Here is an 18,817-nt window from a genome sequence, read left to right on the forward strand (position 1 = left end):
TGAAATGCAAATGAGAAGAACAAATCTGATGGGTCTCTTCCTTGTATGGATATGTTTTGTACTTGAAATTAAAAATCATTCTTTTATTTTAAAAAATCTTACAGGTCTGTTAATGTCTCTGTAACATAGCTCTGAAGAGACTAGATCAAGCCAAACTTTCCTCATTGCAGGATAGAAGGAAGAGAAAAGTGGGAAAGGTCAGTAATCCAGAGTGTGGCAGAAGGGAAGCTGATCAGAAATGTATCTTGAAAGGCCTAACTGTAAACCAGCGATGGGAAAACTGGCCTGTGGGTCTAATCAGCGCATGAGGCCAATCTGGTCATGCCACAGCCACCTGCCCAACACCTGGTGTTGGGTCTTATGGTGTTGGGTGCATGGTGTCTTGCAGGGTCCAGTGATCAGCTGATTGCTGGGGCTTGCAGATTGCTGTGCTTTAACCTGCACTGCTTTGCGTTCAACCTACGCAGGCAAAAACTGGTCATCTGATGTCATTGTGATGCCAGGTGACTGACAGGTGGGTGGCCACACCCACCTGCAAAACATGGGCCAGGGGGAATGAGGAGATAAGCTGACTGCTAGGATCCCAGCCCTGATATAGAAAGTAAATTGCCACAAGACCATAGAAGAAAGGGGAGCGTTTTGTAAAACTTATTCCAAATAGTGCAGTATATGTACGGTAAATACTTTTTGCAGAAAAAAATATTCCAAAAGTCTTCACACATGTTCATACTTACTACAATTTAATCCTTAGAGATATTGTCGCATTAAATTTGTGTTATTGTTGCTAGCTGCTTTGGACATTTTTAAAAAAAGGAAAAGTGGGAATAAGTGTAGCAAATAAAAATGGGAGATCTAATATAACATGAGTTGGTGTTTGCTGGCATAACAAGGCTTCTGCTTCCTCTTCACCCCCCTCCCCCCCAAAAAAATCCACTCCGGAAGGTCCCACAACACTTTGGCACTGATTTTGGAGAGGGTGCATGGGAGATTGGAGAGAGGAGAAGTGAAACCAGAAATCATGTTCTGCAAGTAGGCAGGCATCTTTGGATATCACCCAATAAGCTGATGTTCATCCATGAAAAATTGTTGGCCCGGGCCAATGATCCAGCTCCCATATAATTCTTTCTTCCAAATATTTGGACATATGGTACAAAGATGCACATGCAGTTGAGTTCTAAGTGATCTAGCTCTACCAGCCACTAGAGACAATCAAAATAAGTTTTTATCCATATGTCTGGTATAAAAGGAGCACTCTGTATTTTTGTATAATTGAACGCTTATGCCATGATGTAAAGTAAATGAGCATCTTGCTTTAATGGAAGCAAGTCTTGCTGAGTCATCGAAGTATGTGTGTCTTGGAAATTCTGGACGAAGCTATGAAGCTAATTTTTGTTTATGCCAAGTGTGACTTGTGTAGACACTTAGTTTGCATCTGTTTGCAAAAGGCATATTTCCAAACTATAATTTAGGAGTAAATGAAAGGAAAGGCATCACACCTATCATTGTGAACGCTGTCAAGTTTAATGCCATATTTAGAAAATAGACCAAGTACTGGCATGTCCCCTTTGTGGTTCAGAAAACATTTTAAGTTCAGAGAAAGCAAGGAAGGTTAACCAGTTATCAGGATACAAAGGTGTCACATTTTGATGTCTCGTGTCAAGACTGTCAAACAGCAAAATACTGGCGGAGAGCCTCTAACTTCAACATTGGAGAGCTTTCCTTCATGTCAGTGAAACTATGCCTGTGAAACATACTACACAGGAAAAGCTTCTCATGAAGCCTATGCAATACTTCTTTACAGCAAAGACACATCCTGGGCAGACACCAAAAAGTCTGAAGAAATTGGAATATTTAGAGAAAGGAAATGAAAGGAACAAAGGGGAAAGGGAATAGGATGAATGAGGAGACTTGGGGGCTAGCGTTTCAATTTATTTATTCCTCCTCTGATCACTTTAAACTAGGTTGCTTTTTCCCATGCATCTCAAGAACAATCTGGGCTTTTGCTTGCAAAGATTTCAGGTTTACACTACCACACCCGCCCAAACCAAACTATAGTGTTTGCTCTGGAATCCATCTCTCACTGAGGAGGGGATACTTAAGGCACTTCTCAACAGCATGTTTACTGAGCATTAGTCCTGATTTGTTTTCAGGGAAGCTAGATTACGGCTATTTCATGAGCGCTCACTCTGATTTGTTTGCAAACAGGCTAGACAACTTCAGGGCCGGATCTACACATTTGGCTACTTGCTCTCCTGCAGGGTCGTGTGGCAGAGGGGCAGGGCAGGGTGGAATATGTCTGAATCTGCAGACTCTTCTTATGTTCTTACGTATATTGAATGTATATTAAGTGTTTTGGGCGACATCAGGCTTTTATTCACCTGATCACCTGCCAATGCCGTTCATGCAATCATCTGCCAGCATTCCCTTCCTGCATTCTGCATAGGAGAAGCAGGTCAGTCCTTACCTAAAAGAATAAAATGGATGTACAATTCTGGCATTAGAAACAGTAATGTTCAAAAGCAAGTTGGGAGAACATTTCAACCTTCTAAGACATTCTGTAAGCATAGCTATCCTCTGGAAACTATTACTATTACTAGTATTGTTTTTAGAGCACCATTTTTATAATGGGTAACTTTTTTATTTCTACTGAGATTGATAGTATAATAGCTGTTTTAACTGGCCTGAGTTTTACCATGTTGATAATCTGAAATTTGGAGTGTGTGTATTTATGATGTGCCGGATGTCTCAAATAACCAACCTGTTAAAGTGACTCTAAAAATAAATAGCCAAAGATACCATATTACAAACATAACCACTTTACTACTCACCCCTAACTCTAGATCATTTATGAACAGGTCCCAATACTGATTCTGGGGCCAGGGGCCAGGGGGCAGGGAGGACTCCACATTCTACAACCTTCCATTCAGAAAACTGTCCATGTATTCCTGCCCTCAGCTTTCGGCTGCTTAACCAATTTATATATCCTGCCCTTCTTCCAAGAAGTTTAAGGTGGCCCATATGTTTCTTCCACCCCTCTTAGAATCTGAACAATCCCATGAGGTAAGCCAGGAGGAAGGAAGTCAGTCTGGTGACAGTCAGTATAGCTGAATAGAGATATGAACCTGGATCTTCCTGTGCCTAACCCCTACCTCACACTGTCTCTCACAGAGGCAGTTTTCTCTTAAATCATAATAAATAAAACTTTTCTACCTCATGCCTGAGGAATCTACTCACAGTGCTCCTGCATGAATCATTTATGGGTGCAACCCCGCTAAGGGCAGGTAATTCTGCCACAATCTCTGCACAAGTCACTGAATGATCCAGACACATCACAATGGACACAACAAAATTACTCATCCAGGGGAAGCTGATTGGAAGGAAACCAGGAAAGAATCTAAAGAGGACAGCCTCCGACAAGGGCTTCTGGAGGCCTTTATTGATTTTTCAAGGTACTTCATTGCGGCAAAAAATGCACCTACCTCCTGAAAAATGCACCTACCTCTGCATTTAAAGGGAGATAATAGTTAGAAGGATTTTAAGACGCAAGCATTTGCACTGATATACAGTGGTACCTGGGACGCAGGTGGCGCTGTGGGTTAAAGCCTCAGCGCCTAGGACTTGCCGATCGAAAGGTCGGCGGTTCGAATCCCTGCGGCGGGGTGCGCTCCCGCTGCTTGGTCCCAGCGCCTGCCAACCTAGCAGTTCGAAAGCACCTCCGGGTGCAAGTAGATAAATAGGGACCGCTTACCAGCGGGAAGGTAAACGGCGTTTCCGTGTGCGGCTCTGGCTTGCCAGAGCAGCGATGTCACGCTGGCCACGTGACCCGGAAGTGTCTCCGGACAGCGCTGGCCCCTGGCCTCTTGAGTGAGATGGGCGCACAACCCCAGAGTCTGTCAAGACTGGCCCGTACGGGCAGGGGTACCTTTACCTTTACCTTTACAGTGGTACCTTGGGTTACATACGCTTCAGGTTACATACGCTTCAGGTTACAGACTCCGCTAACCCAGAAATAGTACCTCGGGTTAAGGACTTTGCTTCAGGATGAGAACAGAAATCATGCTCCGGCAGTGCAGCAGCTGGAGGAGGCCCCATTAGCTAAAGTAGTGCTTCAGGTTAAGAACAGTTTCAGGTTAAGAACGGACCTCCGGAACCAATTAAGTACTTAACCCGAGGTACCACTGTAATAGCTGTTCATCTGACTTCATCATGAAAGCCAAAGCAGGTGACTGGCTAGGATAGCCCATTTTGACATCTATGCCTAGGACAAGACCAGAAACAAGCAGTATAGAGTTTCAAATTTTGGTATGCCTAAATGCTGACCTAAACCCTAGCAGGATCGGCATTTAAGCATACAAAAATTTTGAGATGCTTAGCCTCTTATTTCTGTTGTTCCTTTTCTGACAAAGCTGGGAGAAGGCAGACAACAGGACAATAACTGCACTGGAAAGAAAAATGACGTCTCTTGGAATAACATAGTGCAAGATAAATTAAATTACATTCTTGTGGATGAAATTTAATTTTCAAGACTCGACACAGTATTTTTAATGAAAATTATGAGAACTGCTGTAATACCCTGATATATCCTCCTGTCTTACCTTATCTTACTCATATTAATCATTGCATTAATGGTAGCTACAGTTGACTAATTCTGTTGGACTTTTACTTTGTATTTGTTATATTCACAACTGGTTCTTACATTATTATTGTAATGCTGTTGGGGATACACATAAATTGCAATATTTGTTATTTTATCTAATACAGTAGAAAGGGGGGAAGCAACAACAAAATGCTGCCAGCCTATCTCCCAGTTATTGCATGCCTCAGCTTTGAAATCCTGACTTGGCCTTAAAGAACTTGAAATGCAAGTGTTTGGTTGTTAAGCTACTTCACTCCTAAGACTCTCCTACGCATGCTTTCAGCGGGGGCAGGTGGAAGAGAAATCATCCTTGAGATTCGACCTTATCTAAGACCATCATGCACATTCAGGAATTCTCAACAGCTTTGCTTTGCCAAAAGTTAAATCGTGGTAATAGCTTATTTCCTGCCATTATAGCAAGTGCCTCTCTTATTTATTTTTGCTCTGTGCAAGGTCCTAAAAATGCTCTTTTAGCTTTCTGTACACAATTCCAAGCAGCAATCACTTCTTAACTTTATATGAATTATGAGGGTTTCCAGAGAACTGCTCTACTTTTAAATACCCTCCCATTAATATCTACAGTAGCACATGAATTTTGGCTTTCCAGCAGTTCAAGGGAGTTGACAGATCACAATGTTACCTTGTAAGGGCACTTATCACCGTAAATCCACCCACAAAAGGTTTTTCCTCAGGATAATGGCTGTTTTGGTGATTCATCTTACAGACCCTGCCCTTCCTTATTTGCACAAAATATCCTACACCCAGCAATAATTTCTGGGTCAGGCTCATGCCACACATGTGATTTCCTTTTGGACACAGAGACAAGAAAAGATTTAGTGAAATGCTTAGACCTCCCTAGGTGAACCTCCCCCACTTCAGCTGCTAGGTCATTGCAAGTGCTACTAATAGGATGTTATCAGATTCAGTGAATATTCTCAGGGGCGCAGCTGATTGTCTGTGCCAGGCAGAGTTTACTGTTGTCTCACTGAGGGAGGAGAGGGGAAAATAGTACTGCTGTTGCGCTGGAAAATTTCACTGTTTCTGTCTCTAGTGGAAAACAGTTATCACTAACACATCCTGGCATGTAATTTGCCTCATTTATTATTGTCTAGCACTGGCTTAGAAATACACAATAAGCACTAAGGTACTTCCAGAGAGTTGCAGTTATTTAAGGAAACTTTATGCTGGGATGCCAAGAACTTTCAGATTCCCGCCCCCCAAAACATTCAGACTGAGACACACCTTCAAGACTTTGAAAAAATATAGCTCAAATAAAACTTACACTGACAAAGAGGATGACTAAGTGCAATAAAAGACCTTGATTCTGTTCCTGTTTCCATCACATATCACTACAGAAAGGGAAAAAATAACACAGGTTTTAATGTTATAGACTTTAATACAGTGAATAGGGTTGCATACTTTACAGGGCAATCATACATGTGTTTACTCAGAAGTAATTCTCACTAAGTTCAGTCAAATTTATTCCCTAGTGAGCGGGGTTATATTGCAACCTAAAAAAAAAAAATCGATAGTTAATTATAACTTTGATAACATTAAATTGTTCTCCAATGTGGAGTTTGGCAAAAAGGACAAGGTCCAGCATCTGTGACTCTGAAACTACCCACCACTAAGTAATTTACACACATGTGGGGTGTCCCACCTCCGGGGCCAAACTGGACGGGGGGGAAATCTTTAAAATATTGCTTTTCTCGTCAATTTGTAGCCAAAGTTAGCAGATTGCGTGCCATTCAGGAAAAAGACAATGGCTCTTTCCTGTAATTAAATATAGAGCCGTACAAAAAAATCACTGGCACGTGTCAGTTCTAAGTGGAAATACAGCACTAGGTGGGGCTGCAAAATTGTTCCATGTGTAACTCCATTGCCAGGGATGCTTTATATTAAAATAGCTTACTGGCACCTAGCTCTGAAAGCTACCGAGAAAGGGGATCAGGTCGTCGAAGCACCCAAGCAAACACTCAAGGCTCCCCGAGAGCTAAATGTTTAACTCCATATGTAAGATCCCAACATCTGGGTGAACTACACTTCCCATGATGCTCTGCGAACACAGCGAATGCTCGTCGGGCCTCGGTGACTGTTTGCCTGGGAGAGGCGCAAATGCAGAGGCGCCGCCTCAATGCTTGTGTTGCGATGCTTCCGGTTCCCGGGTGCAGTTCGCAAGCTTCTCTGCGCGCGGGGCGAAAGAGCGCAGGGGAGGCGGGGTGATCCCGCTTGCTTACTCGGGACATTGCCCAGAGTTCAGATGATCGCTAAATCTCCCGTGCTGGTTCTAAGCTGCTTCTTGGTCCTTTATGGTGGTGCTTTGTTGTATTAGAATTGTAGAGTTGGAAACGATCCCAAAGAGCTCATCTGATCCAACCCCTGCAGTGCGGTATTTTGGCCATCATTAATTGTATCTCATGCCTTTTGTTTACCGCCGTAGTAGCTGTATAGAAGAACGTAATGTGTGCTGCATCAGGCAGATTTGGGGGCATCAGGTGGCAGGACAGTCTCAAACAATGATGTTCTCCATTGTGTGTAGAGCGATCGTCTTCAGCTGCTGGGGCGGGGCCCACTAGTGGGCTGCGGCCTGATCCAAGGTGGATCTCCGCAAGAGCAAACACGTGGTAAAAGATTAAGAAATAAAGTCCCCAAATGCATGTTTGGGTTAAAAATAGTACCTAGGTCTGAAAAGGTTGAAGATACCTGAAACAGAGAATGTCTACGAATGTAAAACCCTCTGAACGAACACATCAACATATTTATCTCTGATTGGTTTAAATTATCAACTAAGTTCAAGCTTTTATTATTGTGCGAGGCAGTTACAGTGAATTGTATAGTCTCTCCCCTGCAGAGTGAGACTTGCTTCCAATTAACCATTCATAGGAAGTTGATCCAACGCGATCTAGAAAAGAGTGGGAGCTTCTGAGTTCTATGAGATGTACAGTCCCACTTTTTAAAAATTGGCTTTATTCCCAGAGAAGTGTGTAGAGCAGACATAGGGACCCTGGGATAATGTTGGGCTACAATTCCCATTATCCCTGCCCGTTGGGCTTGCTGGCCTCGTGTATATATAGGAGATAAAGCTCCTCGAGTATTAACATTGCACGTTCACTATACAATAAATTCCAAGGATTTTAAAAAAACTGATGTTTGCTTCCTTGACGTGCGCGCGGATGCCAGGAGTTCTATTGCCCAGAATCAACAAATGCCTCTTGATCAGGGACAAAAACAGCGGAGCAGCGTTTGAGACCCGCTTGCTTTTAAGTAGTGGCAAGCAGCCGCCAGGCCAGCCCCGACGGAACGTGACGCCCTCGCCCCGCCTTCGTTACCAGGATGACCGGACTGGGGCGGGGAGGGAAGAGGAGCGTCCGGACTCCGCTTGTCCGTAGCGGGGGATCTCGGAGGGAAGATGAGCGCTGAGACGCTGACCCTGGACTGCATCATCCACCTGTTCTCATACCTGGAGCCACCGGATCTACTCAGAGCAGCCCAAGTGAATAAGGTGCGTTGCAGCGCCGGTTGCAAGTGCCCCCAAATTCGCCCGTGCGCCACTGGTGGAGAGAACATCTTTCTCCACTTCGATCGCGGGAAGTGGGGAAAGAGGGCTTCCCTTAACGACCTCTCCAAGCCAAATGCGCCAGTAGCAGGCGCGCTTGCTCCAAGTTTCTCTCGACCTCTTCAGATACGTGGAGCGCGATCTTCCTGTTTTAATAAATGTATAACGTCCCAAATCACTGCAACCCTTCTCTCCCCAGCTTCCTCTTCTTCTTCTTCCCCGTTGTACAATTTTGGCCGCCCCCCCCCCTCTTGCTTTTATTAACGAGCGAACTTAAGAGGGCGAGATCCGGATTCCGGACGTCCCATTCTGACAGCGTGTCCCCGTCCAGCGTCGTGACACAGTAGTCATTAAAAGGGGGGAGAAGATCCTGCGGCAACACACTGGATTCAGTAAAGCGCGCAACAGTATCCCTGGCCACCGTGGAAATCCCCCAAACAAGACAGGCGCCTGCGCCTGCGCACTTCCTGGAAACTTTGCTTTCTGTTTTCAAGCCGACCCCACCCTCGATGTTTCTGCAGTGCTGAGAATGCAGCCAGTAAGAGCGAAAGTCGCTGATCCAAGCGATGGTCCTTCTGGCGCTTCTGTTTCTGCAGATGTTAATGGGAAGCTTCTAGGATTGCAAACTTCCCTAGCGATGCTTCGGGGCCTCTTGCCACCTGTGTGACAAGCAGACGTTAAGCTGACAAAAGTTTTCCCCATCATTGTATTTGCATGACAGGAAAAACATCACCTGTTGAATGAATATCACTTTTACGATTGCTTAAAACAGAACTCTTTTTTCTTTTCTTTTTTGTACAAACGCTTAAATGTCCAACTTAGTACTTTGAAATAAGATGTGCCTAAGGCTGCAATCTGAGGCCCAGTAAGCCTCATTAGGTAAAGGTACCCCTGCCCGTACGGGCCAGTCTTGACAGACTCTGGGGTTGTGCGCCCATCTCACTCAAGAGGCCGGGGGCCAGCGCTGTCCGGAGACACTTCTGGGTCACGTGGCCAGCGTGACATCGCTGCTCTGGCGAGCCAGAGCCGCACACGGAAACGCCGCTTACCTTCCCGCTGGTAAGCGGTCCCTATTTATCTACTTGCACCCGGGGGTTGCTTTCGAACTGCTAGGTTGGCAAGCGCTGGGACCGAACGACGGGAGCGCACCCCGCCGCGGGGATTCGAACCGCCGACCTTTCGATCGGCAAGCCCTAGGTGCTGAGGCTTTTACCCACAGCGCCACCCGCGTCCCAGTAAGCCTCATTGCTCTGTTTTATATTTATTGCTTGTTACTGTGGTGTGTTGGGTATTTTATTACATTTATTGTAAGTCACCCTGGGACTTTGAGGTAAGATAAATAACAGACTGGCTGAATGAATAAATGAAACTTCAGGCACTGTGCTCAAGTGCGCTGCTATGTGACTCAGTCCCCTGAATCTTGAAGAACTTCCTCTAAAACCTGTTCTGCTTTCCCGTTTTAGACATGGAATGAAGCTGCAGAGACCTCTTCTCTTTGGAGGTTAGTACACTTCTTATCTATTTTAATATTTGGGTTTAGTGCATTCAGTTTACTTATTACTGAGAACACAGCACCATTCGTGAACATGGAACAGCAGAGTTCGATAAGGACAACATAGCCAAGTCCCCTCTGGTGATTGCAATGGACATGGCTAGAAGACAGAAAGAGATCTGGGGGAAAGTCAAAACAAGGGTGGCAAGCAATGAGAATGATGATTAATACACACCATGCATTTAATGCACATTCAAAGAGCACACACACACACCTCAATCTTGGAAACTATAGCTTGCCCTTCCCAAAGCTACAGCCATGATTCTTGGGATGGGGACATGCTTAAAATGTGCTTTAAATGTATAGTGTGTACATAGCTACAGAAAACATGGGTTGGGAGGAGGAAGGACAAGATACATAGCAGGGTCAGTGAGGGATCGGGCTTGGGGAGAGGGGTGGGGAGGTCTGGGGAGGCTTGGAGGGCTGCATTTGACCCCCCCCCCACCTGAGGTTCTCTGCCACTGCATTAAACTTGCAGACAAGAGTTTGTGCTAGATATGAAAGAGATAAATTATTTGGCAGCAGAATTCTGTATTGAGGAGAAAGGACTGGAGAGGATGTAGGAAAGCTCAAAATGAAGAAGGCTGGAATCAGAATTTTAGATGAGAGGCGATGGGGAGGAAGGAGCAGATTTTTGCAATGCCGTACATTGTTAAAATATGTAAATGAATGAAATCCAGCTGAAGACTTTGTAGCCAATTGCTTTTTATCTAATGACGGTAGATGATGGTTGTCATTCATTTCTGCCTCATTCAGTGAAACTGCTCTGGAGGAAGGATTTTAAAAGTTCAAGATAAATCTGCCACTCTTTAAATTTATAGAAATATGTGTCTGAGACGATGGGCCTTCTGCAATATCTCAGTGATCCCAGGAATGCAGACATGGAAAAAGTACTATCTGCACCGCTCTAATCTTGAGCATAAAAAGATATCTGGACGGCCTTCAGTTGACTACACATGTAAAGCGATGAGAGGACATACAGGTAGGCTAAGTGTGGTAAAAACTCATAATTTAATTTCCTGGAATAGGAAACACATATCACTCCCTCTCTACTTACTTTTATATTCATTGAAAATAACTACCATAATGGAGTGGGTGAAAAAGATCTGATATGCAGTAATGATGCCTAACCTTACTAATTTGACAGGGGAGGTGAAATGGGTGGGGGGAAGATTTGGACGAAAAACATGGTCCCTCTTTGTGATGTGCATATGGAGCAAGTATTTAAAATAAATCCCTTTTCACTGCTGAAATCAGAAATACTTGAGTTTAATGAAGCAGAGTTATGAAAATATATGACTGGATGGAATAATGATGGTATACTAAAATAATTATTATATGCAGCTTGTCTTTTATTTTTATTTGGGGAGAAATAAAATGAATAGTAGATAAATAGGGACCGCTTACCAGCGGGAAGGTAAACGGCGTTTCCGTGTGCGGCTCTGGCTCTGGCTCTGGCCAGAGCAGAGATGTCACGCTGGCCACGTGACCCGGAAGTGTCTCCGGACAGCACTGGCCCCTGGCCTCTTAAGTGAGATGGGCGCACAACCCCAGAGTCTGTCAAGACTGGCCCGTACGGGCAGGGGTACCTTTACCTTTAACTTTAAAATGAATAGTGCATTTGAATAGTACATTTTATTCTCAGCGTGCTATTTTAGAGTTATGTGATAGACCGATGTTTCTGTTTGGTATATTGCATGTGCCTGAACGCTTTTGTAATTGAAGATTAGGCAACGGTGTTTACATTTTTGGCATATACTGAAGCCCTTTTTGTTCATCCAGCCATTTCTAGATTCTTTTATGATCTTGTTTTATGTTGCTTTTATTATCTATTGCATTGTTTTACTTTTTTACATTGTTTGGAGTATATATTTATTGCATGCTTTAGGTTTTTTCTTTAAAAATATAAAGTGGTATAGAGATATACATGCATGTGTGTGTGTGTTTATAAGATTTTAAATAAATAAAATTATGTTGAGTGTTTATTGCAGATTTATAATATGCCACGTTTCTGCAGTATCAGAAAACACCCCAGACTAATGGTTGTTTTCATAATGAAATTCTGCTCAATTTTTTAAAAAATTCCAAATAAAATTCTGCTCATGTTGTTATAGGAACGATAACTGGTATGGCTTACCTATCAGAGAACGAGCACACATTTGCAACAGGAAATGTCAAGTCTGTTGTGTGTACCACTTCTTCTGATGGCACAGTCAGGGCATGGAACGTCCAAGAGGTAGGACAAAACAACTTGTAAAAGATGAATGGTGGATTTTAGTAAGGAAGGAAAATCACAAAACAACAAAGATCACCATAGTTAATCACAAACAAACAACCATACCCTAGGCCAACTCCAACCTCTTTCACCACCAAAGAAACACAAATGAACAGCAGAGAACCTGCACGAGCAATGCTGACACCAAACCCTACATACATTAAGCAAAATAGAAACATCGCCACCCAACCCCACCCCACCCCCACCCATCTTCCCCCCCTCCACCCCTTATTTCCTCCTAATGTCTCAACAAATGAAACCGATTTGTAAAAATGTTACATGGAAAAAATACGATAGATGTTACACATACTTCTGTAAAACAAGAAAACCGTTAATAAAATAAAAAAATAAAAAAGGAAAATATTTCTGATTGGTGCCAAGGGGTGATCACACTTATATTCAGAATTACTTCAAAGAGGAAAAGGAAGGAAAGCCCAGGCAGCTCAAATTGTTTGTTTTTGTTTGTTTGTTTGTTTGTTTAGTTACGACATTTATCTGCCACCTTTCAAGGCAGTTGCTGTTTGTTTGAGATATTTAAAGAGAGATGGGTGGAAAACGGATTATCCTGCTGGAGAAAGGGCTAAAAGGGAACCTGCAGTCAGGAAAAGCATTTCTAGCACGGAGGTAGCCAGGATTTATTTTAAGGGGGCAGAATCGAGTTATCTGCGACACAATTGGTCATTTAGTTAAGTATTTCTATTTATTTCCTTGATTACCTGTACCCCCTGGCTATGCCCATGACTTCTAGGAGTGCAGGAGGCGGGGGTAGTATGGTTGAAAATGGCAACTTCCTGTCCTCCAGTGGGAGCCCCCTCTGCTGAATCTCAACCCCTTTCCTGGAAGAAGCCCTTCTGTTCACAGGAGGACAAAGCTGGGTGCAGCCCAATGAAAGTAGAAAGGAAGAAAACTAAAATTCCAGAAATTGACATGGCATTTTTTAAAAGACTGTTGGCATGACGTTGATGGCAGTATGGAGGACAAAAGTCTGATACCAAGGAAGCATCGATTTATTTGAAATGAATTCTGTTAGAATATTTTTGGCTGCACATCAGGACTTTGAAATACAATGGAGACTGACTCATTATGTTCTGATGTGCACATAAATCAAGTGAACATGTTTCAACAAGGTAAAGGTGAAAGCAAGCAACAAATACCCAAACTTTTCTACAGCATGTATTCGTTTCCTTTTTTTCTTACCGACTCCACACCAAAAAAAGTTGGCGTATAGAACATACTTGAAAATACACCATCAGAGAAATCTGCATAGTTGGGTCTTAGGCAACATACACACCAGACTGTTAAAGTACCCCCTGCTCCACACACACAGAATCCTGAGAGTTGAGTTTAAGGGTGCTCGGAAGTATGGGTCTGTAGAAGTAAACTACAGTTCCCAGAATTCTCAGGTGGGGGTGTGTGCTTTAAAGGTTTGAAGCATATCTAGCCTTGGTCTTGGGTGAATGGGGTTAGGACTGCATGCCATGCATAACACAGATGTGTTAAATGAAATAGTCTGAAGATAATAGAGAATTGGAAATAAGTGAGGCACGAATGGCACCATTTTGTGTTTTTTAAACAGGGTACACAGATTTGGTCAAGTCCCCAGCAGGAAAATGGACTGCAAAACATTGCCACGTTTCCTTCAGATAAATTGGTGGCTACAATAGACTGTCATGGGATAATCAAACTCTGGCATGGAGAGACAGGGGAAGAGCTTGCAACGTTTTCAGTATCATCCGCATCATGCTCTGTGGTTGCCTACACAATAAACAGCAAGCCATTCTTAACGGTAAGTGTAGCATGACTGACAGTTTGTTTGTTTTTGTTTTTTTAAATATTTTATTAAATTTTCATACAAGATCCCTTCACCAAACAATAGTACACAAAAAAGCCAAAACAAATACACCAAAAAACCATATAGAAAAAAAGAAATAAAAAAGAAAAAAGAAAAAGAAAAAAACCAACCATTCAATACAATTTTTTTTTATATATAACTAACTGGACTTCCTCACATCTCCTTTACCCTGCATTATTTATATTAAAAATATCAGCAAATTATTACCTTGTTTCATACCTTATTTTGTACTTTCCAAATATTATACTTCTAAATTTAAGATAATTTTTATCATTTACTCATACCTTAAATTTAAACATATTGTTGCCTTAAATTTCGACCTTTTCTTACTTATAACTTAATTTTCTACTTTACAAAATCTATTTGCTGGAACTGAGATTTTCTAAATCGTGCAGATACTTAACATTCATACAACTTATATTGTTTTTGTAAATAGTCCTTAAACTTCTTCCAGTCCTCTTCCGTTGTTTCTTCTCCCAAGTCTCGGATTCTGCCAGTCATTTCAGCCAATTCCATATAATCCATCAATTGCGTCTGCCACTCTTCCAGTGTGGGCAAGTCTTGTGTCTTCCAATACTTTGCAATAAGTATTCTTGCTGCTGTTGTCGCATACATAAAGAAATTTCTGTCCTTCTTTGACACTTTCTGGCCGACAATGCCCAAGAGGAAGGCCTCCGGTTTCTTAACAAAGGTATATTTAAATACCTTTTTTAGTTCATTATAGATCATTTCCCAGAAGACCCTCACTTTTGGGCATGTCCACCAGAGGTGAAAGAATGTCCCCTCAGCCTCTCTATATTTCCAACATTTATTATCAGACAGGTGATATATTTTTGCAAGCTTGACTGGGGTCATGTACCACCTATATATCATTTTCATAATATTCTCCTTCAAGGCATTACATGCCGTGAATTTTATTCCGGTGGTCCATAACCTTTCCCAGTCCTCAAACATAATGTTATACCCAATATCCTGAGCCCATTTTATCATGGCTGATTTAACAGTCTCATCCTGTGTGTTCCATTTAAGCAGCAAGTTATACATTCTCGAAAGTACCTTAGTCTTTGGTTCCAACAGTTCTGTCTCTAATTTCGACTTCTCCACCTGGAATCCTATCTTTTTATCCAATATAAAAACCTCTTGAATTTGAGCGTAATGTAACCAATCTTGCACCTTATTCTTTAATTTCTCCATGCTCTGCAACCTCCATTTGTCATGACTGACAGTTTGAAACAAACTTCCTGTTGGCTTGCCGAAAGCCTGCTTAAAAATGTGGAATAGTAGTTTTTAAAGTTGTCGCAACTCAGGGCTGGATCAGAGCTATTCCATTGTTCTTGCAAGAAATCCAGCAATCGGTGACTCAGCAGAAATTGGTAATCCACAGTTGAATCTTTTGCATGTCGCTGCGAAGGAATCATTAACTATATTTTCTGTGCTTCCTTCCTTGGTTTAGGTAGGCACCGGAGGAGGCAAACTCTATATGTTAGTAGCTGCTGATTTAAGCCAAATTTCATCCACACAACTGTTCCAAAACTGTGGCATAAATTCATTACTTTGTTCACCCGATGGTCTATGGATAGTTGCTCGCCCTACAGATAATGCTTTACCACCAAAGGTACTGTTATGCTGCAGCATTTGAGCATTTGTTGAGACTAACGTCAACTTCAGGGTTGTGGTGGGGATTCAGTTGGGATTGTGGTGCAGGAGAAAGGGTTAAATTCCTCCTTCCCTGCATGCTGCAGTCTTGATTTCCTCCCATTCCACATGGCTATTTCAAAAGGAAAGAACCTGTAACGCTGAATGCAATTTTGGATTTAACCCATCATCTTTAGACTTAAGACTGTTACAAACTGTAAACTACTTTGGTGTGTCAACACTTTGCCTAGTTTTTGTGTCCTTCCCTCCCCCTCTCCATGAGGTTACCCCTTTAGGCTTCCCATCTAGCCTAGAGAGTTCTGGAGAGCTTGAAAACTTGCTGTGTTGTGGCATTTAGTTGGTCCTAGCAAAGTTACCACTATTTTGTGGCTTTTTTCTCATAAACTTGCAATTGTTGTCAACAAAATTCCACTCAAATCTCCATGCCACATAACGAGCAATCTTTACTTGGGCAAAAGAAAAATGTCCCATTAACAGAGCTTCCCCTTCCTGCCTCTCCAGAGATATGGGGAGTGGGAGAGGCTGAACCTTGTATGACTTGATCCACAATGGCTAAGTCATTCCCCCTCACAACCCTGTGGCAAGACGCTTGGAGGGCCTGTAGGGATGCAACCCTGAAGGAAGTATCAAACACCATTTGTGATGTGCCATGAAGCTCTGTAATTCAAAGTTCAAAATATTTTTTTGCATAAAATTCAAAGTGAAAATCCTCACTTGGGCTATCCAAGTATACCATAAGCAGCTCTTTGGATCCCAGCTATTGTGTGTTAATGCTTGTTTTTGTATATGTAACAGGTGGTTTATACACATTCTGCAACTAATTCTGTAGATGATGAACTCTTATCTAGTCCTCTTCCGATCAGAGGTCAGTGCCTTGACACCTGCTGGTTACCAGCAGAACCCGCAAGAGTAGCTGTGCTGCATGATGAAGAGAGAAATTTTCACATTGTGAGCTTAGATATACACATTGAGAAGTCTAAATATAAAATGAGTATTACAGGTAAGTTTCTTCAAACTGTTGTCTAGCAGAAGGTAATTTATCCTTTTATTCAGCAGCAATCCAGAAAACACCCTGAACTGAATTGCTATTGAAAAGGAAATGAATTGTCAGGTGGACCTTTCTTGTATAGGTGAAGAGGAACAGCATATTTGTTTTGAAATGTTGGTTGCAATTCCAACCCACTTATGTGCAAATAAGCTCACTAAATTCAATGGGGCTTATTTCTGAATAGACACGGAAGGGATTTCAGCCTTTGTCTTTCTGTGCATGGTAAGCCATAAAAGCAGGGACTTGGCTGCACTGTGTCAAAGCTGAATAACAAAATGCATGGGAAAGGACAGCTCAGTACTAGAGCATGTGCTGTAGTAGGAAGTAGAAGGTCCAGGTTCAGTCTCTAACTTCTCCACATAGGTTTGGCAGAGACAACTGCCTGAAAATCTGGAGAAATGCTGCCAGCCAGTGTTGACGACACTGAACTAGACAGACCAATGGCCTTCCTATGTCCCTAATTTTATATAGTCGTGTTTTGTCAAGCTCAGCAGATAATACCCAATTGACAAATTTATTTCTTTAGGCAACTTGTTTTCTTAATCAGTGTTCCCTATCTGTTTTCATTCCTGTCCATAGCAGCACAATAGACAGAACTGCTAGCTTGGGTCTGAATCAGCATGATGTTCTCGATACACAATATGTAGCTCAAAATTCAGAGAATCGTGACCTGACTAATATACTGATGAGCACTGTTGCAGTACTCTTCACAGTAAACAGAACAGAAATTTCAGTGCTAAAATGTTTTTTATGCAAAAGCTCGACAGGTTGCAGACTTCACATTACCAGCACAACTACGGATTGGAGAGACGATTATGAAAGGATTTGGCAAACAAACTATTCTTTTAGCAACTGGACCAGAGCTGAAACTATACACTCTGTCAGGAACTGAATTAATGGCTTTCAAAGATCACCACAATTCTATTACATCAATCTGGGTGGTATATACAGTTACTGTACTATTACTTACTACTATTAATTTGTTTTGTACACTAAATATTCTTTAACTAAAAGGATTTAATTTGCATCTGCCCATCCCCAACCAGGATCCTTTTCACGTTGTCACATCATCCATGGACCTCTCACTTCGTGTGTACTCCTGGAAAAATGACAACAAATCATCTTTGCTGAACGGTCGCTACCACTTACTAGGAGGATCCCACAGATGGTCAAAGTAAGTTTGAAACATTTTGCAAATGTAAGATCAGAGCACCTATCACTTTCTTGCTAAATACATCTATAGAAGGCAGATTTGAGAATAAAAGCACATCTGTGACCCCAAATGCTAGTTTGAACTGTATTTATATGGAAGAATTCAGTTCAATTGTTTTTTTGAAAATCAGTCTAAAGTATAGTGATACTACATCATAGGAGCTATGGGCCAGGGTTTAAAGACAGTGATATGTGAATTATACAAAGGCTCTGGGGATTGCTTTGCTTTTCCTTATGACTGGACCCCTTGACACCAAGTCCCATTCAACATCCCCTTTCCCCCGTTTAGGACCATGAGGGGTAGATAAAAGCTATGTGCACTGTTTTTTACCTGTGCCATCCATGGCTTTCCTCATCCCCCAATTTAATCTTTGCAAGCAGTGAAGCTTACAGCCAAGGGATAAACCAATTCTGTTGTAATGAACACAGAATTAACCTACTACTCAGGTTTAAAAAATATTGTAGTAACTCAGCTTTGAAACAGGGCAAAACTGGGGCTATGCTTAGCAGGAAAACATAAAAAACCCACTGCAAAATCTCAAAAACCTGCAATTTAACTTCTCGTACTAAAACAGAACGAGTTTGTTTCAATATGTCAAAGTAGTTAAATGTAAGTACTAGATTGTGCCAAGTACTGTGAGCTATATATTTTTTCCTCTTCTAGTGGCTTTAGAAGTGTGGCTTGTGATGATGTGAGTATTGTTGGTGTGGTGGCTGGAAATGGAGACATCTTAAGAGCATACTCCTTTAACTTGTAAGACTTAATGTTTCTCTCATTTTACAGTCGTGTTATTTTGTTTGCCTGTCAATTAACTCTAAAGTGAATTCATCATCACATGATGCAGCCCATGTGTAATCTAGAGACAAAATGTCAGTATGATTTATAACATTTCATGCCACTTGAAAACAAAAGCATGCAGTGAAATCCAAGCTTTGATGTTTTTAGATCAACAATAAACTATTGAAGTGATTGTCAGTTATCTTTTTCCTTGCTCTTTAAAAATACACGACTTTCATGAAATTCCATCTC

General features: G+C 42.0%; 1 protein-coding gene and 1 long non-coding RNA gene across 2 annotated transcripts; one reads left to right on the plus strand and one right to left on the minus strand.

Annotated features, from left to right (window-relative positions):
* Positions 1 to 1,612: 1,612 nt before the first annotated feature.
* Positions 1,613 to 6,726, minus strand: LOC307209733. Its single transcript, XR_013835732.1, has 3 exons — positions 6,549 to 6,726; positions 5,919 to 5,985; positions 1,613 to 2,464 (listed from the first exon to the last, which is right to left on the minus strand). It is a non-coding gene; the product is annotated as an uncharacterized lncRNA (long non-coding RNA).
* A 73-nt stretch (positions 6,727 to 6,799) lies between these two features.
* Positions 6,800 to 18,767, plus strand: FBXW12 (F-box and WD repeat domain containing 12). Its single transcript, XM_079965062.1, has 10 exons — positions 6,800 to 8,138; positions 9,656 to 9,693; positions 10,566 to 10,726; positions 11,859 to 11,980; positions 13,596 to 13,805; positions 15,325 to 15,486; positions 16,323 to 16,527; positions 17,335 to 17,516; positions 17,622 to 17,749; positions 18,452 to 18,767. Exons 1-10 carry the CDS (start codon positions 8,046 to 8,048, stop codon positions 18,543 to 18,545), a joined length of 1,395 nt encoding a protein of 464 aa, XP_079821188.1. The 5' UTR covers positions 6,800 to 8,045; the 3' UTR covers positions 18,546 to 18,767.
* Positions 18,768 to 18,817: the final 50 nt, after the last annotated feature.

The sequence above is a fragment of the Podarcis cretensis genome (assembly GCF_951804945.1).
Source record: "Podarcis cretensis genome assembly, chromosome: 2".
In the NCBI taxonomy this organism is placed as follows: domain Eukaryota; kingdom Metazoa; phylum Chordata; class Lepidosauria; order Squamata; family Lacertidae; genus Podarcis; species Podarcis cretensis.